The sequence below is a fragment of the Ochlerotatus camptorhynchus genome, unplaced genomic scaffold (assembly GCF_037179485.1).
Source record: "Ochlerotatus camptorhynchus isolate MF236.1 unplaced genomic scaffold, CSIRO-AGI_Acam_v1.1 ptg000627l, whole genome shotgun sequence".
Taxonomy (NCBI): domain Eukaryota; kingdom Metazoa; phylum Arthropoda; class Insecta; order Diptera; family Culicidae; genus Ochlerotatus; species Ochlerotatus camptorhynchus.
The window spans coordinates 59,116-81,884 of NW_027041106.1; the positions used below are offsets into that span (position 1 = coordinate 59,116).

At 38.7% G+C, this 22,769-nt stretch overlaps 1 protein-coding gene across 1 annotated transcript in view; it reads right to left on the minus strand.

Annotated features, from left to right (window-relative positions):
* The window catches only part of HPS4 (Hermansky-Pudlak syndrome 4 protein), a 50,492-nt gene extending 30,577 nt beyond the window's left edge, over window positions 1–19,915 (minus strand). The window contains exons 1-4 of the mRNA XM_065237529.1: window positions 19,313–19,915; window positions 18,617–18,853; window positions 10,036–10,130; window positions 8,442–9,966 (exon numbers count right to left, since the gene is read on the minus strand). Of these exons, the coding sequence (XP_065093601.1) occupies window positions 8,442–9,966; window positions 10,036–10,130; window positions 18,617–18,832 (1,836 nt within the window). The 5' untranslated portion in view covers window positions 18,833–18,853; window positions 19,313–19,915. The remainder of the gene's footprint in view (window positions 1–8,441; window positions 9,967–10,035; window positions 10,131–18,616; window positions 18,854–19,312) is intronic.
* Between the last annotated feature and the right edge of the window lie 2,854 nt (window positions 19,916–22,769).

Below are 22,769 nucleotides of genomic sequence, written 5' to 3' on the forward strand. Positions count from 1 at the left end.
AAAATACATTGTTTTAAAACATACACATTCCGGATAATTTAGCTGAAAGGTTTTGCACCGTCGGGGTTAACCTCAATCTGATGGCAGTTCAGTGGTACTGTTTACGTGGACTTAGTCGATTTTTTCTTGGGTAGATTTTCTGGATATTTTTTCAGATTGCAGTGAGATGTAAACCACACTTCTGCAATGTCCATGAGCAACATCCTTTCTACGCGCTGTTCCTCGACAATTTTCAAGTTGAAAGTCGGAAATTTAAGAATATTTTTTTTCGAAAAAACGACTAAGGCTGTCGTTTTTTCGAAAAAAAAAATTCTAAGATTTCCGAATTTTAACTTGAAAATTGTCGAGGAACAGCGCATTGCAAGGATGTTGCTCGTGAACATTGCAGAAATGTGGTTTACATCTCACTGCAGTCTGAAAAATTATCGAGAAAATCCACCCAAGAAAAAATCGGCTAAGTCCACGTAAACAGTACCACTAAACTGTCATCAGATTGAGGTTAACCCCGACGGTGCAAAACCTAATTAGGTACTGCAGCGTGACGTCACAAATGAACTCAGTGTTAATCGGCTGAACCGTTTTGACAGTTCAGTGGTACTGTTTACAAGCACTTAGTCGTTTTTTCAAAAAAAAAAAAAAATTCGAAAATTTCCGAATTTTAACTTGAAAATTGTCGAGGAACAGTGCGTTGAAAGGATGTTGCTCGTGGACAATGCAGAAGTGTGGTTTACATCTCACAGCAGTCTGAAAAATTATCGAGAAAATCCACCCAAGAAAAAATCGACTAAGTCCACGTAAACAGTACCACTAAACTGTCATCAGATTGAGGTTAACCCCGACGGTGCAAAACCTAGTTCAGTGGTACTGTTTACAAGCACTTAGGCTGTGAACCATTTGCCGAGTTAAATTTAACTTGTGGTTAAAAGTGACATTTCGAAAGTTATTTTCTATGTTCGCAAATCCCCGTGCTGTCGATCGACCGGTTTTCGAGCCACGGTTGTCAAAATTTAACTTCTTGTCTGTCAGAAATAACCACCCTCGGGTAGCAGGGTTAATCGATAACTTTCCATCTGTCAAATTATAACCAAAAGTTAAAAAATCCGCCAAATGGTTCAGAGCCTTAGTCGTTTTTTCAAAAAAAAAAAAAAAATCTAAAATTTCCGAATTTTAACTTGAAAATTTTCGAGGAACAGCGCGTTGAAAGGATGTTGCTCGTGGACATTGCAGAAGTGTGGTTTATATCTCACTGCAGTCTGTAAAATTATCGAGAAAATCCACCCAAGAAAAAATTGACTAAGTCCACGTAAACAGTACCACTGAACTGTCATCAGATTGAGGTTAACCCCGACGGTGCAAAACCTAATTGCCGTGCAAGCGGATAAATAAAAACCTCACTTGAGTTTGTTGTCTTGACCAGTAAAGACGTGTTTTATTTACTCTTTTACTTCATAGCTAACAGGTTATGGGCCTGTGGAGTTAGCCATTTTGTTTTGTAAGAAAAGTTAACATGTTTCATCAAGTCGATAAAAAACAAAAAAGCTTGTTATTTTTATTGAATTTGTTCGAACATTTGATTCAATAAAATGAAGCGAACGGGAATCGCGAAGCTTACGAACGAATAATTATGATTCGTGGAAATTGGAAGTCGAGTTTCTGTTAGTGGGAGAAGGACTTTGGAAGTACGTCTCGCCGGGAGTGAAGCCAGGAGGGGCTGCGGAAGGTGCAAATGTGGCGGTGCTGGCTGCCTGGGACGAGGGAGACCAGAAGGCGCGCGCAACGATCGGTCTGCTGCTGTCAAGATGTCAACACGGGCACATTCGGAATACGAATTCCACGAAGGCAGTGTGGGACAATTTGGAGAGGCAGCACCAGAAGAAGACGCTGACGACCAAAATGCATTTGCTCAAACGGATCTGCGACATGCACTACCACAATGGTGACAACATCGAAGAGCACCTGATGGAGTTTGAGGATTTGTTCGAGAAGCTGGCTAACGCTGGTACAAAGCTAGACGAGGATCTTCAGGTGGTTTGCCAAATTCGTTCGACACTCTAACGACGACGTTGGAAAACCGGTCCGGCGACGATTTGACGCTGAAATTAGTGAAGGGGAAAATTATCGACGAAGTACATAAGCGGCGGGAATCGTCGGTAGTGGATCCGGTTGTTCTGAAGACGGACGATAAGAAGATGAGTGTTGTATGCTTTTATTGTGAAAACCCGGCCATATGAAGAGAGACTGCACGCTGTGGAAGTGGCAGAAGAACGAAGGTGGTGCCAGCAGTTCTGAAAGGGGTGAAAACAAAGAGAAGAAGATTTCAAAGCAGCAAGCGAAGGCTAAAGTCGCGAAGTCCGAAGTGCAAGGATTCGCATTTGGTGCCAGTGAAAATGCGGTCAAGGACTGGATTGTCGATTCCGGTGCGAGTTCGCACATGTGTGCAAATCGCCAGTTCTTTGTGTCGCTGAGTGAACCACGAGCAGATACGCCGAAATCGGTGACGGTTGCCGATGGCAAGCGAGCAGCGGTGAAAGGTGTCGGATCGTGCATGATTTGTTGCTACGGTGAAGATGGTGACGAAATGGAAATTTCGCTCAGTGAAGTGCTATTTGTTCCTGAACTTGCACGATTGCGAGTGGGGACCGAGTTGCTGCTGTTGCGCTGAGGAGCAAGGGTCTCTATCATCTTCCAATGGTGGAACGAGCGAATGTGGCATCGGATCAGTGTCACAAGAAGGGTTGCATCCATGAGTGGCACAGGAAGTTGGGACATCGTGATGCTCAAGCTATCCTGGATCTCGAGCGGAAGAAATTGGCAACTGGTATTAAGGTAAATAGCTGCTCTATTAATACTACATGTGAACCTTGCTTGCAAGGGAAGATGGCTAGGCTGTCATTTCCCAAGAAGGCGAAGCGGAAGTCGAAGGCGATTTTGAACCTGGTATACAGTGATTTGTGTGGACCGATGAATACGGTCACGCCCGGTGGTCGGCGATATTTTTTAACCTTGATCGATGACTACAGCCGTTATACCTTCGGTTATACCACTCTGTATTTCTTGTCCAAGAAGTCGGAGACGGTGGATGCTATGCGAGATTTCGTGCGCAGCATGAAAACGCAATTCGGTAGGCCGACAAAGATAATCAGGTCTGATCAAGGGGAAGAATACCGTAGCGCAGAGATGGAACGTTTTCTGAAGCAGGAAGGTATACAGCAGCAATTCACGACAGCATACACGCCACAGCAGAACGGAGTCGCTGAGCGCAAGAACCGTTCGCTGGTAGAGATGGCGCGGTGTATGGTCATAGAGTCTGGATTACGCTATCGGTACTGGGCCGAGGCGGTCAGTACAGCCAACTGCTTGCAGAACATGTTGCCCACGAAGCCGGTACAGGAGACGCCCTTCGAGATTTGGTATGGTTCGAAGCCGGACATGAGCTTGCTGCAGGTGTTCGGCACAGAGGCGTACGTTTTTATCCCGAAGGAGAAGCGAACGAAGTTGCAGCCGAAGGCAACGAAAATGACTTTCGTTGGATACTCCCAGCAGCATAAAGCGTGGCGTTTTATTGACTTGAAGACTCCCAAAATTGTTTTCAGTCGAGACGCTCGTTTTTTGAAGTCGAATGAGGATGTCCAGGAAGTCATCGAGGACGAATTGCTTCAGTTACCCCCGTTGCCAGTAAGGCCGAATAGCGGTGAGGAACTGGAAGAGTCGGATTATTCCGATACTGAATCCGAAGTGTCTGGTGAAGAATCGGATGTAGACAGTGACGAAGTTTTACGTGGCTTTGAAGACGAATCTTGCGAAGAAACGATGCGTGGCCTTGAAGATCGGAGTCTCTACGAAGATGCTAATAGTAGTGAAGTGTTCCGCCAGGATGATGAATCTATCTCTGTCCAGGAGGAGTCGACTCGCTTTCACGAGGAGCAATTCGTAGAAACACCTTGTCGTTCTGGAAGGTTAACCAAAGGTGTTCCACCTGAGCGTTACTTGGCAGATGGCAAGATGGTTCAGTGTCGGCAGGAAGAACCTCGCAGCTATCAAGAGGCAGTAAATGGTCTTGAATGTGACCGTTGGAAGGCTGCCATCGATGATGAGCTGAAGTCTCTGAGCGAGAATGGAGCCTGGGAGTTGACAACATTGCCACCAGGAAGCAAGGTAATCGGATGCCGTTGGATCTACAAGAAGAAACAGGATGAGCAAGGTGAAATCATACGGTATAAAGCAAGGTTAGTTGCACAGGGTTTTACTCAGAGGTATGGTCTTGACTACAACGAAGTTTTTGCTCCGGTCGCAAAGCAGGTGACGCTTCGTACACTTCTAACCGTCGCTGGACGTGACGCAATGCAGGTTAGGCACTTTGACGTAAAGACTGCATATTTGAATGGTGATCTGGAGGAGACTATTTACATGCGAGTACCACCCGGACTGCGCGTTGGAAGTAACACTGCTTGTCGGTTGCGTAAGAGTCTATATGGGTTGAGGCAATCAGCAAGAGTTTGGAACCAAAAGCTGAATGATGTTCTGAAGCGACTTGGATTCAAACAGGCGGACGCTGACCCGTGTCTGTACGTACGGAAGAGGAACGGCAACACAGTGTACATCCTGGTGTACGTGGATGCTATGTTACATCCAACAACGAAGAATACGATGGAGTTGTGAAAGCCTTGGAGAACAAGTTCCAGATCACAAAACTTGGTGACGTGCAGTATTTTTTGGGTATAAGAGTGACAAAGCATGTCAACGCCTACTGCTTGGACCAAAAATCGACAAGTTGGTTGCGTAGTTTGGACTTGCGGAAGCTAAGGGATCACAGATTCCAATGGACGTCGGATATTTACAGCAAAAGGAGGAGAATGAGAGGCTTCCGAACAATGAGAAGTTTCAGAGTTTCGGCGGAGGTTTGCTGTATCTATCGGTGAATACTCGGCCGGATATTGCAATCAGTACATCGATTCTTGGAAGGCAGGTGAGCAAACCAACGAATGCGGATTGGACGGAAGCAAAAAGGGTGTTGCGATACCTGAAAGCTACAAGTGATTTGAAGCTGAGACTGGGTTCCAGTGATGAAAAACTTCAAGGGTATGCAGACGCCGATTGGGCCAGAAATGTGAAAGACCGGTAGTCGAATTCGGGCTATCTATTCCGATTGGCTGGTGGTTCGATTTCATGGTGTGCTAGAAAGCAAGCATGTGTGGCACTTTCATCGACTGAAGCGGAGTATATCTCGTTGGCTGAAAGCTGTCAGGAGTTGCTTTGGCTGGAAAAGCTAATGAAGGACTTCGGGGAACCTGTGCAGAAACCGGTGCAAATCTTCGAAGACAACCAAAGCTGCATAAAAATGTTGGACCAGAACGCAGGACTGAAACGTTCAAAGCACGTGGATACCAAATTTCATTTTGTGCGGGATTTGGCGGAGAAACAGAACATAAGTGTAACTTATTGATATACGCGAGAGGATTGATCTTCAATCTATGCGCGATGAGGAGGAGTGATGGCAGCACTGCGCCATTGAGCATCGCGCGTTCATTCAGTCAGTGTAAAAGCAACTGAACAACCATTCATTGCCGTGCAAGCGGATGAATAAAAACCTCACTTGAGTTTGTTGTCTTGACCAGTAAAGACGTGTTTTATTTACTCTTCTACTTCATAGCTAACAAAATGGCATTGTCGGTCATAAGGAACGTTCCCGCAAATTTTCAACCAAATCAAAAAATACAAAAATAAACCGATTTGCGAATTCGTAGGGAATTGCTCTATTACTTCATGCGTGAAGCTAACGATTTACATAGTTGTAGATGCTTAACGTCAAATATCAGACTTATACCACCGACAGACATACAAATTAGTACCATTGTACTCCTTTAATCTAGTACCTCAAAAAGTACAATTTGTGGTACTAGCTTAAAGCAGTACAACCAACAATCAATACGAAACTAACGATTTTAAATTGGCTCACTACTTGACTAGCCTATTGGTCCCAAGCAAACGATTAACGTACCCCATTCTAGTCGAAATTCTAGTACTGCGCAATGTTTGTTTTGATTCGCTATGAAAGTTTGATAGATGAAATGAGGGGTTCGTGGATTTTCCTATGTTTCGAGGGGTGCATCGATTAGCTTGGGACCGAAGATAGTACCAGAGCTGAGCCAAAAAGTTGAGCTCGTTTATTCGGGACCTTCTGGTCTTAGAGTTACCTCTATGGTACAACCAACAATCAATACGAAACTAACGATTTTAAATTGGCTCACTAATAGACTAGCCTATTGGTCCCAAGCAAATCGTTTAACGTACCCCATTCCAGTCAAAATTCTAGTACCACACTATGTTTGTTTTGATTCGCTATGAAAGTTTGACAGATAAAATGAGGGGTTATTGGATTTTCCTATGTTTCGAGGGGTGATTCGACTAGCTATGGTACAACCATAGAGGTAACTCTAAGACCAGAAGCTCCCGAAGAAACGTGCTCAACTTTTTGGCTCAGCTCTGGTACTCGCTTCGGTCCCAAGCTAATCGATGCACCCCTCGAAACATAGGAAAATCCACGAACCCCTAATTTTATCTGTCAAACTTTCATAGCGAATCAAAACAAACATGGTGTAGTACTAGAATGTCGACTAGAATGGGGTACGTTAATCGATTTGCTTGGGATCAATAGGCTAGTCAAGTAGTGAGTCAATTTAAAATCGTTAGTTTCCACCGGTTGGTACAACCATAGAGGTAACTCTAAGACTAGAAGGTACCCAAGAAACGTGCTCAACTTTTTGGCTCAGCTCTGGTACTCTCTTCGGTTCCAAGCTAATCGATTCACCCCTCGAAACATTGGAAACACCAATAACCCCTCATTTTATCTGTCAAACTTTCATAGCGAATCAAAACAAACATTGCGTAGTACTATAATTTCGACTAAAATGGGGTAGGTTAATCGTTTGCTTGGGACCAATAGGCTAGTCAAGTAGCGAGCCAATTTAAAATCGTTAGTTTTGTATTGATTGTTGGTACAACCATAGAGGTAACTCTAAGACTAGAAGGTCCCGAAATAACGTGCTCAACTTTTTGGCTCAGCTCTGGTACTCTCTTCGGTCCTAAGCTAATCGATTCACCCCTCGAAACATAGGAAAAACCAATAACCCCTCATTTTATCTGTCAAACTTTCATAGCGAATCAAAACAAACATAGTGTAGTACTAGAATTTTGACTAGAATGGGGTTCGTTAATCGTTTGCTTGGGACCAATAGGCTAGTCTATTAGTGAGCCAATTTAAAATCGTTAGTTTCGTATTGATTGTTGGTTGTACCATAGAGGTAACTCTAAGACCAGAAGGTCCCGAATAAACGAGCTCAACTTTTTGGCTCAACTCTGACTAGAAGGTCCCGAAATAACGTGCTCAACTTTTTGGCTCAGCCCTGGTACTCTCTTCGGTCCTAAGCTAATCGATTCACCCCTCGAAACATAGGAAAAACCAATAACCCCTCATTTTATCTGTCAAACTTTCATAGCGAATCAAAACAAACATTGCGTAGTTCTAGAATTTTGACTAGAATGGGGTTCGTTAATCGTTTGCTTGGGACAAATAGGCTAGTCAAGTAGTGAGCCAATTTAAAATCGTTAGTTTCGTATTGATTGTTGGTACAACCAACAATCAATACGAAACTTACGATTTTAAATTGGCTCACTACTTGACTAGCCTACTGGTCCCAAGCAAACGATTAACGTACCCCATTCTAGTCGAAATTCTAGTACTACACAATGTTTGTTTTGATTCGCTATGAAAGTTCGACAGATAAAATGAGGGGTTAGTGGATTTTCCTATGTTTCGAGGGGTGAATCGATTAGCTAGGGACCGAAGATAGTACCAGAGCTGAGCCAAAAAGTTGAGCACGTTTCTTCGGGACCTTCTAGTCTTAGAGTTACCTCTATGGTACAACGGTAGTACAACAGTGAACTTTGTATGTCTGTACAAGGTATTAAAGTAGTGCGCTATATTCGCACAATGATGCGCTATAATGTCCGACGTTGTGTTTAACGTACAAAACGAGAGTAAAATCGAATGTCACGTGTGGCGTTTTCCAAAATGGTTACGATAAAGATTTTTTAATGCGAAATTAGTATTTGCAACCTTGCCCTACTACAGACGAATAAACTAATACATACTTTTTTTTCCTTTGATTTGTTTTTTCCGTCGATCTTGTTTTCCGTGCTGAGCACCAATGCTACCGACGTGCCAGGAAGGCAGCTCCCACACCTGGACCCTACCTATGGACCCATCAACTCATGAACCGGGGACCAACGGCTTTACTTCCCATCCGAAGGAAGGCGTGATCAGAGATGTTATGCCTCAGAACATCCCGGCGGCGCCGACTGGGATTGAACCCAGGCCTGCTGGGGTGAGAGGTAATCACGCTTACCACTACACCACCGGCGCCGTTATAATACATACTTACCAATGAATGTATCATGACCTCCATTTCGCTGCTTTTTTCTTGCAATACTAACACCAATGTCATGTTCTGTTGGACACATATGAACAGTTCAACTTTTACCGATTTACTCGTTTCACAATCCGTTAAACACTCTCCGTCACTCGCCGATCCACCAGTAGAAAATATCTTCGATTTCCTACGCTTCGGTTGATATTCCAAAGGTGTCATAGGGTTATTGAAATTACATCCAGGTGTTGTATCCCAGCTTGAAAATCCACTCGATTGTTGATCATTCATAGCCAATATAGTCAGCTTAGACATCAGAGGGGTAAGTTGTAAACCCGATAGCTTTTTGCGACGAATTGGAGAATCGAACATTTTACATGCTTGGGTTGGTTCTGTTCCCTTAAGGTCCAGCGCTTTGAGAGGCAAGTTTAGATCATGTCGATTTTTTGTAGAATCGATACGGATGAGCGAGCCTATTACATTAGCTGTCCTTTCGTTTGTTTCCGGAACTATGTAGTTTTCCACCTTAGGTTGTGTATCACCTTCAATAGCGGAATTTTTTTTCATATCATTATAATGTTGGTCCAGGAACTCTTTAAAAAGACTGTACGATATGGCGCAACCATCGCTATTAAAGATGGGGTAAGCAGGATCAGCAATGGTTCTACAAAAATCCCTGTTTCTGAATTTTTTCATCTTCAATATTACTTTTTCTTCGGAATTAATCTCGTATGGATTATGGCTATCATCAGTTTCCGTTGAACTATCAAACTTACTGATATTAGACATAGAAGATCTAACATGAATAGTTTTGTGTGGATTGCTAATAAAGTTGATGAAGCAGTTATTATCAACCTGTTCCGGTATTTCACTAAGCAGTTTCTGGGTGGCTTTCTCTTCGCATGCCGAATGTGATTTTTCCCGTTTATCTTCTTGTTGATCATCTGATTGATCTTCTATGTTAGTTTCTTCACTCGCCGCACAAATTGATAGCACATTACCGTGGGGTAATACTTTATTTTCTGCCATAGGGGTTGAACAAACGCTGGTTTTACCAATAAAATTTGGAAAGCTATCAGTTTCATCAAAATTAATGGAATTAAACCCAGATTCCGTTATGTCTAGAGATGCTGGGTTTTTGAACAACAAAGGTAAATGCGTTGGCCTACTGAAGGTTGGCTTTCTTTTGTGACTTGGCTTTATCGCTCCAGCTCCATCGTCTAGGTCTTCTTCCGGAATATGTGTAAAAATTAAAGATTTATCCCGTTTTATCAAGGAATGTGCATCTTTCGAAAAAGATTTCTTGCGTACTTGGAATGGAATTATGTCCTTTGCAGTGGAATTGATGAACAAATTATGCGATTGCGATGACGATCGAACAAGCTCTACATATTCATTCACTGGTATGTATGCATTTATGAGGGTTACCCCAATCGGTATATGGTAGTTTGCTGCGATGTATTCCGACGACTTGAGTCGATACAAATCCGATAAAGTGAATATTTTCGTAAGGTTATCTGATAATTGGCTAGCAACAACTCTGTCACAAACAAAAAGAAAAAAAAAATTAGTTATGTAATACCATTTCCACAACACATGATCATCATACTTATTGTGATATAGGATAGTTCCTCCTAGCACACCTTTAGTTTGTTGAAAACTTTGCAATATTTGATTTGTTTCCAAATAAAGGTTACTTGCACTCTAGAATGATGAAAAAACAGATTAGTTCATGCATATAGTTTTCGTAGTAAAATAATCCCACTCCCACTCAGTGGCGTCGCGTCCACATGTGCAACCTGTGCACGACACAGGTGTAAATAATTAAAAAAAAAATGCGTTCAGATTTGTATAGATTTTATGGTCACATTATAGCTGTACTTCTTTACTCCAGACCACAAGTGACCATGAATACACCATTTTATAGTGTGGCTCAATTAAATCGTCGACCTTGGTTTGCTTCAAAATGGATTAAATTCAGTTCGGATGGTCTGACTAATATCGAAGACAACAAATCAAGAAGACTGACAACTCTTCCATTTTCTCATACGAACGCTATGAGACAGGTACAATCGCGTCATCTGCCGCTCAAAGGTAAATGCTTCGAACGAATTTGATAGCAAAGATTACATCCTCAGAAGAAACGTTTGTGTAATTTCTCATTTTTCTATGCTTTGCTACTACAATAGATCAAATTACTGGTCGCAGTGGTACACAGAACAGAGGAAAAAATGCGTTGCTTCCACCTTCGCTCAAACGTGGCGCTACCCGAGCAAAGTTAGAGATCAAATTGAAATCAGAATTTGCTGTTATGATGTAACTTATTTTGAATACTCCATTTGATCTCATTTTGGTTGACTTAACGGTTAACACAGCAAAAATGAAAGCAAAATTGTACACTGTTGAATCAAATGGAAAACTAATTCTGCTCTCAACGAAATCAATTTGATTACTGATTTTGCATTCATAATGTTTGACTGAATACGGGCCTGTCGTAAATGGTTAGCATCCATGCTTCTCACGCTGAACGATTTGAGTTCAAATGTCACCTCGGGCTAGTCACGAATTACCTAAAATGTGTTAAACAAAACAAATAAACAAAAATCGTTAGTTCAACGACAGATGAACTTACAAATTTTAAACAAGAAATTAACAGCAGAACTTCAAGTTAAGTTGTTAAGTTTAAAAAGTATTGACTGCATAATGAACGCACAATATGATATCAGACTTCTGTCGCGACAATTGAAATCAAAATGAGTTTTCATTATGATAGGAACTGCAAACTTTAATATCGATTTGCTTTCATTTTGTTAACCAACTTTGCTCGGGTATTGTATCTGTCGCTTGGATTCTGGCAAAGTTGCCAGTCTTCTTGATATGATGTTTTCGCTAATACCTAATGCATTGTCATTGTCAGCATGTCGATATCACTACCAGCGAGCTTTTTTGGGTGGCGGGTGGCAAGTTTGTGAATGCTCGCATCACTTTTCAAATAGACCAATGTAACAAATGTAAACAAATCGAGCTAAGCGATACAAACTATTGCTCTTCTATCATTGTATGTGATACAAAAACATCCATCCAAATTTACTTTCATTTATTTAAAATAATCATTGATCAAAAATTATCCAATGTACAGTTTGAAATGATGAGTATATGATTGTTACTTCGGTCATTCGGACTGCCTAACATGATTGGTGCTCATTTTCCAAAGGCGGGGCCAATCTAAAGTTAGGTACTATACTCTGAAATCTGTGAAAGGGAATCTAGTATCATGTAGAGAAAACGTCCAATGTAACACTCATTGATTATGTCATTGAGAAAAATCGTCCAATGTAACATGTCCGATGTACAACTCGACTTGTCAAAAAGTCCTATGTGGTTTTTTCTATGTTGTAGCATGAAATTCATAGTAAAATTGTGATTTTACAGTTTCTTCTGAATTTTCAACGTTATTATACACTGACGACATTAAAAATAGCATTGCAAAATGTATTGTTTTTAAACAGTTAAAATAATAATCTGTCGAACTTCAACTTCGATTTTCTCAAAATGTTGGATATGTTACATTGGTCTATTTGAAAAGTGACGCGAGAATGGTCAAATGCCTGATGTAAGCCAAGCAGACCTTCTATCACCTCTTGAAACATACCCCAAATTTTCCACAATACATGGCGGTTTGCACCACTACACAGCAACAAGAAAAGTAATATCGATCAATGTAATTCAAGCTGATGTATGAAATAATGATGTTATAGCAAAAAGCAGATACAATATTACTTCAATGGATGTAATTTTGTTCGCAAAATCGATGTACATCGTACAACGTTATATTACACAACCGATGGATTGACCTGGTTGCAGCAGTTTGGATGTAATATTCAACAACTTTTTTTTTCTGTGTAGTTGTAATTGAAACTTTCAGCAGTCACGCGTCAAACGGGAGCAACACGGAAACAGCAGTCTGGTTCGCTTTGGACGTGTACCATACTTGCGACCGGTTTGAATGTGTGAGTTTAAATTAGAAGAACATTTGTGATGTATGGGTGCCTAAAGCGTGTATTTTTCGCTGTGCACTTGGATATCTGATTGGCGTTGACGGCGACTCTGTAGCTCTTTACTCCTATGGTAAAATCTATAAGCAAACATCAGACTGTTCGTGAAACATACCGGACTTCGTACTATCCTTTCACTCCACCAAAAAATCCCATAAGAAACTGTCAATCTATTCTAGAAGAGACAATTTTTTGACGGTGCCGTCAACGCCAATTGCTGGCGTAATGGAGAAAGAGAGCGCAAAAGCCCGCTCTCATTCTCTTGTCAGTTGTAAATCTCTCAATTACCGATGGTTGCACCGGTGCGCCTGTCAAAACTTATGAGCTTCCCATGGTTCACTCTGATAGTGTTGTTCTTATGAATAAAGAGTTTTTTTTCCTTGATTTGTTTTCCGTCGATCTTGTTTTCCGTGCTGAGCACCAACGCTAAAGACGCCAGGGAGGCAGCTACCACGCCTGGATCCTACCTATCGATCCATCAACTCATGAACCGGGGACCAACGGCTTTACTTCCCTTCCGAAGGAAGGCGTGATCAGAGATGTTATGCCTCAGAACATCCCGGCGGCGCCGACTGGGATCGAACCCAGGCCTTTTGGGGTGAGAGGTGATCACGCTTACCACTACACCACCGGCACCGCTGAATAAAGAGTTGATTATTTCAAGTTTGCTACCCAGGGGCATGCTTGGCATACATAGTTGTACACACCAACTGCTCATTTGTTAATAACTTTTCACTCAGTTGTTGAAATTTTAAAGTAATTGATAGATTAGGATCATAGTTTACTATAAACATGCAAAGAGTAGGTGAATCTTATCATTTGAATCATCACCAATGATTTATGCAACGTAAAATCAAATACAGTTTATTACTAGAATTGAAATCACCTTTTTTTACATATCTATAAAAAGCCTAAACTCTATTCTATCGACTGCTTCAAAGAGAACTATGTTTCGTCAACTCTGTGCAAAGTTATTAGCAAATGAGCAGTTCGTGAGCAAAACTGTGTATGCCAAGCATGCCCAGGGGAATTCATGAATTTTCTCTAGATTTTGACACTGTTTTGTATCAAAAAATGTTTTCGGAAGTGTTTGACGGATATTCTTCATTACACTTCAGTCGAAAGATTTAGTCTTGTGATAATAAAGAGAGTTATCTAAGTTTTGCAATTCTCCTAATACTTGCATGTTGAACATGCAAAAATTAACTTTTCTTTTTTTTTCAATGCTTGACCAAAACAATCATTGAATACGTGGATAGGGTATTACATTGCTTTGCATAAAATCACTATTAGTATCACAATTTGTTTGAACCAATTATAAACATATTTGATGGGATGTTGGTGAAATGTCTCGTTTTTAAATATGGTGATTGCAAATGTGTTTGTGTAACAACTATGTATGTATGTACAACTATGCTACTTGCTGTTCTGACTCTGTATGATAATAATAAGATGGAATAGTGTGCACATTTTTTTCTGAGAGAAGTGTGTTCAGTCCATTGTAATTTGGTATAAAACCTTCTAGATCGTCAAAAAAATTGCAATATATACAAAATAATTTTCTCTGAAAACGATGATTGAAAAGTTACAACTGTTATTGTGTGTGCACTTTTTTCGGAGACAATTCTAAACGGTTTATTTTGCTTCAGAGATAAACTAGCCTAAGGCTAAAAATCTTTTAAATAAAGTTAAAAAAAAATTATTTTGCTTCAACCACAAAGTCAAAAAGTTAAATAATTTTATTTTGCACCCAAAATTTCTGAAAGTTAAACAGCACATTGAAAAAAAAAATGCAATATTTTTCCAAGAAATAAGCAAAGCTCCACGAATCAATAGCAAGAAAACTAAACGAATTTCCTTACATAACCATTGATTTCAATGTTAAAAGTGTAAAGATTTGTTTAGAGAGCCGTTGTTCTGTTGCGTGTAATTAAGGTGCGTTCCATTAATTTCGCATGAAACAAATGTTTTATGCGATTATGAAATCAGCTTCCACAAATCACACAATAATGAAATTGCTACTCCTTGATTGCTGCGCTACAACAAACAGGGAGTAGCAATTTCATTTATGTATGTTTCGTGAAAACTGACATTTGTGCTCTTAAAATTTCACACTAAGGCTTCCTTAGAGTATCAACATATGAAGATTCTTTTTTTTTGTATTTGTAAGTGACAAGAAGAGGTTCTTTAGTTTATATTTGACACATAAAACCGACGTACGTGATTTTATCATATACCGTAAGTGGGGGTAACATTGGGCCAAAAATTAAACATGTTTAGTTTTGAAAATATCTGGACTATATAGAAAATGATGACTAAATCATGTTGCTTGCAATCCTGGGGTAAAGCGTATATAACATTATCATGTTGAAGTAATGAAATTGGGTTGTTAGCGGAATGCTTAAATAAAACAGCAAAAAAAGGTTATCTTCCATTTAATTCCACTTAATTAATTTTGGTATCCATGACAGATACGTATTTCGACTACAATGTGCAGTCTTCATCAGTGTCATTCCCACTAAGTACTCATCCCCTAGGTATAAAAGTCAAGATCACAGGTATATAAATGAAACTACAATGTGCAAAACCAAACCAAACAAACCAAAGATTTAAGTAAGCTAAAGGAGAAAAATCTATTCAACTCTCTAATAAGGAAAATCCCAAAGGCTTGGTAGCTATCATAATGAAGTAATGAAATTGGGTTGTTAGCGGAATGCTTAAATAAAACAGCAAAAAATGTTATCTTCCATTTAATTCCACTTAATTAATTTTGGTATCAGATGACAGATACGTACTTCGACTACAATGTGCAGTCTTCATCAGTGTCATTCCCACTAAAGAACTTATCAAAATCTAACCCCCTTAAGTACTCATCCCCTAGGTGTTGAATCGGAACCTACCTAACTAATTAAAACCAAAGATTTAAGTAAGCTAAAGGAGAAAAATGTATTCAACTCTCTAATAAGGAAAATCCCAAAGGCTTGGTAGCCATCATAATAAATTAATGAAATTGGGTTGTTAGCGGAATGCTTAAATAAAACAGCAAAAAAATGTTATCTTCCATTTAATTCCACTTAATTAATTTTGGTATCCATGACTGATACGTATTTCGACTACAATGTGCAGTCTTCATCAGTGTCATTCCCACTAAAGAACTTATCAAAATCTAACCCCCTTAAGTACTCATCCCCTAGGTATAAAAGTCAAGATCACAGGTATATAAATGAAACTACAATGTGTTGAATCGGAACCTACCTAACTAATTAAAACCAAAGATTTATGTAAGCTTATTACCACTACCTACTTCTCTCCCTTCCGTTCTCAGAATTCGTCGATTCGGTGTCTCTCGTTGTGTTTTCTGCTGAGACTGAGCAATATTCGATACCGCGAAACATCTCCGCAGTTATGTTTTCTTTTGGCGCAGGAGATGAGCGGTAATCGAAAGTTAAGAATGTAGCTCAACATTTACAATAACATTCTACCAAATTTTCATGTGCGTAGTCCACTGCAACAGCCGAACGTACGAACTAATAGGGTGACCATAGCGCATTTTAAGAAAACGTCACAAGTTTTTATGGCTGTTTTAAATCAATAATTACGAAGAAACCATAAAGCCTACAAGGTTACTACAAAAGACACAAATCTAGGGAACTGCATGGAGAATGTTTTGTAGAACAACTAAATAAACAGAAATGAAAATTTTCAACTTAAAAACACTAAAATGTATGAAATTTCACCAGTTTTTTTGGTACTTTCAACATTCTTTTCAATTTTAATGTATGATAATTAACTTTAATCGAGTTCTTTACTAAAGAGCTTTGATAGCTAAGACTTGAATCTTTCATTTGGTATGTTGAAATCAGAAAACCACATTAAGATTAAAAAAATATAGCTAACCAAAGTTGGAAATAAAAAAAAAACATAAAATGTTGAATAACTCACTTAGCAGTCATTTCCGACCCCATGTTTCATGGGGATTTTTTCATAACTTTAGGAGCCCTATCTACCCTGAAAATATGTAAAACCCGGAACCAAACATCCTGTATTGATATTGCTAGTAAAATTTTAAATTATTTTGCTATTCCCTTCAACATTTCTCCATAACATTTATGATTTTTTCTGCAGAAAACTCCAGAAATTCTCAAGTCAAAAAATTTGGCATTCACTTTACGATTTCCTCAGCATTCTTAAACATTTTCAAAAGAATTCACTTCAACTTTTACTGTTCTTTTTAAAATTCCTTCGGCATGTTCAACAGAATGTTCTTGTTTTATTATAAATTCTCCTCAAAGTATGCTCCCAAATATCCTAAAAATATAGGATTAATTTATTAATATTCAATTTAGAAACTTTCTTGGAACTCTTCATAGGATACATTAGTCATGCATTTTTCTCAAGTGTATCTCATAATTTTCAACAATGAAACATTGTAGAATAATTTCTTTTTAGTAGGATCTGGTTAAAGATAGCCAATGGTCATTCAGAATTTAACTCGACATTGCAGGTGTTTCTATGTGTCTTAATAATGAGGATTCTTTAAATGCTAATGCCAATTTAATTCTGAGGGGTGGAAACATTGATCCAATCTTCCTTGAATATCTACAATGCTTCCTTTTTTCCTTGATTTGTTTTCCGTCGATCTTGTTTTCCGTGCTGAGCACCAATGCTACCGACGCCAGGGGGGCAGCTCCCACACCTGGACCCTACCTATCGACTCATCAACTCATAAACCGGGGACCAACGGCTTTACTTCTACAATGCTTCCTTATCTTCACTTCTTGTAAGTTTATGAAATAATAAGTAATCTAACAAAGGATAGTATATTTTTGAAATAAAATATTTATCAATTTTCTCTATAATTTTTGTTAGCCAAAGCTCTCAAGTTCAACCACTTAAAAAAGGTGTGTTCAATGTATGTTTTAATAATAATATCTTAACACTTTAAAAGACCTTGAAGATTTTTAGTAATTCAAAAGTTTTATGTTAATTAACGATCATTTTAAGCACCTGCAGGCTACAATTAAAATTTTAACACTGTTAACTGTAAACCTATAAACGCTTCAAATGACCTCTGATGGCTTGTATAGAAGATTACTATTCTTGTAAAGCACAGATTATTTGAATCATGGGAACAAATATGTTCTGCACAATTTTGGACATTTAATTCGAAAACCACGCTTAATTCATTCTCTGTCTCACGTAAATCAATACGACCCTAAGTTATGAGACGCCCCTTTTTGGTTGGCTGACACCCCACTAATGAAGAAGTATGCGAACGCCTGGTATCACAATCTAATATTTTTCTGACAAAATAGAGATTGAAAGCTATAGGATAGCGTATAAAAAATATATGCAGATCTTTATTTATTTTATAATACATAAATTGACTTAGTACCTCCATTACTGACTCACCCACCCTATACATATATTCGTAAATTAGTTGGTGGTATGATTTTTATTAAAAGTGAAAACATAGTTCCTATACGGGGCCTCACATATTCTAGGGGTGGTTAAACTATTCTAAGGATGTCCCCTCGCCCCCATACATAGTTACGCCAATATGTGTAGGTGAAAAGTATAACTACCCTACACTCAAAAAATTCCACACGTTTGATAGAAGTGTTTAAACACTTGATTTTTTAAATGTACAATCAGTAATCACAATTACTTTAAGTGTATTTCACCTTGGTTCAATATGTTATACACGTTAATTTAAAGTGTTTCAAACTTTGAAATGTTGAAAATCTTTCACTATCTATTCAAGTGTATTGCACATTGAATCACACTACTGTTCAAAACAGATGGGTTTAAAGTGTTTTGCATTTCAATGCGATGTAAATTGCTTGCTCAGAAGTCGGTAAATCAGAAGTCGGTAAATCAGAAGTCGATAAAGTAGAATATTGTAGAATATTGAACTATTATGTGCAAAGCTATCGATATCCCCAAATGAGACACATAGAATCCAAGTGTGTCACAATTCAAATCCATAGTGTTCAGGCATGATTCATAGCATAAGATTCACACATGAAATGGATGTGTTTCACAATAAGCGCAAAATTAAGTGTGAGACACATGATGATGTCGTGTGGAAATTTTTGAGTGTATAGTTTTGCAGACTTTTTACTCAATACTTACCTTCGGGATCTTAAGGCTCGAAACGTTTTGAAAAATGTTTCCATTGAATTGTAACAATGGTAAGTAGCTTTCCATTATGCTGAACATTTTGTCTACAAACTGTTTTTCATGCTCTGTGGAAATAAACTTCTCGTAAATTGAAACTATGTCGCAGTGATACATTTGTATTAGTATGTAGAGAAAATTTGCCCGATGCTCCAGAACTGTTTCCGACATGTTTCGATCTGATCCAACAGCCTGAAAAATAGTGAAAAATAAGTAAAAAAATAAGAATAAAGTACACTCAACAAATTTTAAAATAAGTATATTAAAAGTTACACTAAATCGCAAATCTCCTGACTGAAGCATAGCTTGGTATAAAGCGAGGGGTTCCTACCAGCATTGATTACCGATCAGTGCTTGTGAAATTACCACGAACTACTGTGAATATTATACAATTATTGAGAATTATTTTGTTATTGCGCATTTCACATCAAACTGAACTAATAAGCGCGTTTTCAGTATTTACTGATTTACAATCTCAGGAATATGAGGCAAATATGCCAACAACACCGAAGCGACAGCTCATAGAAGCTACATTCAAATTCTTGACCAAAACGCCATATTTAAAATATGTTAAACACTACCGCCATCTAGTCATATACATATATATACAGCCATTCCATAGCAAAACCACAGACAAACAGACATATTTACCTCTTAGAAGAAAATTCTTCAAAAAATATCGTCAGGCGTATTTTGCATGCGCACTAGCACCATCTATCATCCACATTCCCAACCAATGATTTGCAACCGGAGCATCCCTCGTGCATGCAATTTTTTCACTAGTTGCTTTTCCCACGTTCTGTCAACGCATCAGCTGTGTTGAATAAAAACAAAACAGATGGATGTCAGTGATGTCGGTTCTACGAAATTTTCTGAAGATCTATAGAATTGATTGAATTCTGCAGAAATACGGATCGGTAGGAAACATTCTTAGAAGCTAAGACTTTTTTTAGGGATTTGTTTTAGTGTGCTTTTTCTTTTGCTGGAAACAAGTGTTTAAACAAGGTAATGCATCACTTATTAGTGCTCTTTCTACCACCGCTCATCGCTTCATTATTTGCACAGAAGGAGAAAAATAATATGTATCAATCAATAATATTCATGGTAAAGTATTGAACATCTATAACTGGTAAAAATTGATAGAATATTACAGTCATCAACATGATTTGTTCTTGAATTCTGTGTACATCGTACAACGTAATATTAGGAACGGAATGAACAGTGTGCAACAGTTTTGATGTAATATTCAACAACTTTTTTTTCTATATTCGTCAGATTATGTATGCGTCTCCAGTAGGATGCCTTGACCACTTATCATTTTCAAGAGCTGACATCTACTAACTAGACGTGAAAAATAACTGGCATCACTGATAAGTTCGAAATGTGGTGGCTTTCTCAATGCTTCAGTGGTGCCACCATGACAAATGCAAGCACATTCCTAACTAAAAGATTATTTGCGATGAATGTGATTGTGAGTGTTATGTCTGTTTGTCTGTGGCAAAAAGATGTAGTGGTTCTCAGAATTTCATAAAAATTGGCAGTTTTGTTCCTTATCGAAATAATATTAGACCCATATTTTTTTATTTTCTTATTAGGGTGACCATTTTCCTGTTAGGGTGGTCAAAAACAAAATCGATTTTTTTCTATTTTTTTCCAAAAAAGGCATTTTTTTTAAATCATAACTTTTGAACCATTGAACCGATTTGAATGATATAAATATCAAATGAAAGGTTATTAAAAATACTTTTCAGAAGAAATGTAAAAATTTCGAAAATTGGAGTTTTGTATAGAATAACTTTGAATGTATTTATTTTTATGGTTTTCATGGGTTGTACACAATGGGCTTAACACGTTTTTATATTTTTTTTAAATTTAGGGATTTCTACACAACATATCAAAAAATCAACGATGTATTTTTCTTCGTTTTTGAGTTACGATTTTTGGGAATTATCTTGTTTAGAAATTTCGCTCATTACTCCAATACGACTAGATTACCCTGTGTATACATTGTAGACATAAAACATGCTTAAAGATACTTTCAAAGTTTCACAAAATGTTCTTCTTCTGAGAACGAGAATCGTTTCAAAATAATATAATTTCCATTTTCTGGCCTAAAACTATGATATGACTGTGTTCCGGAAATTTGTTTGACACGATTATAACGGGTTTTAAGTTTTATTTCCATCGCTTTATGATCTGCGTCTGAAAAAAGCCATAGTGCATTTTTGAATCGATTTTAGAAATTGCCCATGTAATGAGATGACCCTGCAAACTTGCTTTAGCAGCATTTTGTTTCAAGACTCCTCCCAAAGCATCACATGGACCTTTACCGTGGCATGTGGCGAAAAAGTTCCACTCCGCTGTCATCTTATTTTTGTACTGACTGCCTGATCCATCTGAGAAAAAGTGAATTTTCTTAAGGCTGGGTATCTTACTCTTGATGAAATTTAAATAATTAACTACGAATAATCGAACTAAAACATGGTTGTTAAACTCCGCGATTGCAGTGAAACTAGTAAACATTAAATCTTTGGTATGATCATCTCTATAATAAATAGCAAATGGATGTATAGTGCACTGTGCACCTTGCACAGCGTCTTGTACAACATATGAAAAGTTTTCAGAAAAATCACATATCCCCTACATTCCGTTACTTTCAAGTTACTTTTGACATATTTCAAGTATTAACCTTGTTGTTCAGCTATGAAATTATGTGGAACTTTTCCAAAAACATGTCTATAAACTCTTGAGTTTCCAACTCCACTAAATCCATGACGCCATTGTTTCAATTTTAAGGATTCCACATTGCCATCGGTCAGGATAGTAACCATTTCTGAAGTCAAATTTTGTATACCACACATTTCTAACCAACACTGTTCTGTGGGGTTGGTGCAAAGAATTAAAAAAAAAAAACAAGTCATGGTATGCTTTCACATCAGCTGGAAGTGACTTTTATCCATTTCGTTTATTTGGAAGGCTCAATCGCGTTAGCTTTACGGAGCCGATAATTCATTGTTTACTGTTTGTAACAAAATTCACTTAATTCTATGTCTAGTAGGAGTTGGGCCGATTACTCGCGGCTTACTCGAGGTTAGAGGGGTACATTGTTGAAGGATAGGATCAGGGGAAGAGCTTGGGGTAGGGTTTCGTTGTCTCATCAGAGCGTTGTCGCCAGTATGAATGGTAGTGCTGTTCTAGCTTCGTCTGGAGTTCGACCGGCTATGGTGACCAGTGGGCGACGATGAGAATCATCGAGACGGGGGGACAAGACAAATAAAAACTAATAAAGAGAGACAAAAGACAAAGGAATTAAATTCTTATACTAGACATTTGAAGAAACACATAAACGGACTGCATATAGCAGAGATCACGGGTTGCCAACACGTCTCTGATAGGAACATAGGGTTGTCTTCCTTGGGCCTCGAGGGTATTCAAAAGTCGCTCTCTGGCGGCGTCGTTATCCGTACATTGCCAAACTGCGTGTTCGATGTCATCGTAACCGTTTCCACACCGACAGATGTTGCTGTCCACGAGGTTTATTCTATTGAGATGAGCATCTAGCGAGTAGTGGTTGGACATAAGTCTACTCATCACCCGAATGAAGTCACGACTTAAGCCCAAGCCTTTAAACCACGCTCTCGAAGAAACATTAGGAATAATTGAATGTAACCACCGTCCAAGATTTCCAGTGTCCCAATCGGTTTGCCAACTCGAAAGGATACTCTGACGCACTAAATGGTAAAATTCATCGTGTGAAATTTGCCTGTCATATAATTCGCCTTCATGCGCGCCCACCTTTGCGAGAGAGTCCGCCTTCTCATTGCCTGGGATTGAGCAATGTGAGGGGACCCATACAAAGGTAATCATATATGATCTTTCGACCAGTACACTCATCTGCTCCCTTACCTTTGAAAGGAAATAAGATGAGTGCCTACCTTGTTTCATCGACCGAATAGCCTCAATCGAACTGAGACTATCCGAGAAGATGAAGTAATGGTCTGTGGGCATATTGGAAATCATCCCCAATGCGAAGTTGATTGCTGCCAGCTCAGCAACAAAAACGGAACAAGGTTCCTGAAGTTTGCGGAAGGCGCTAGAGTTTTCATTG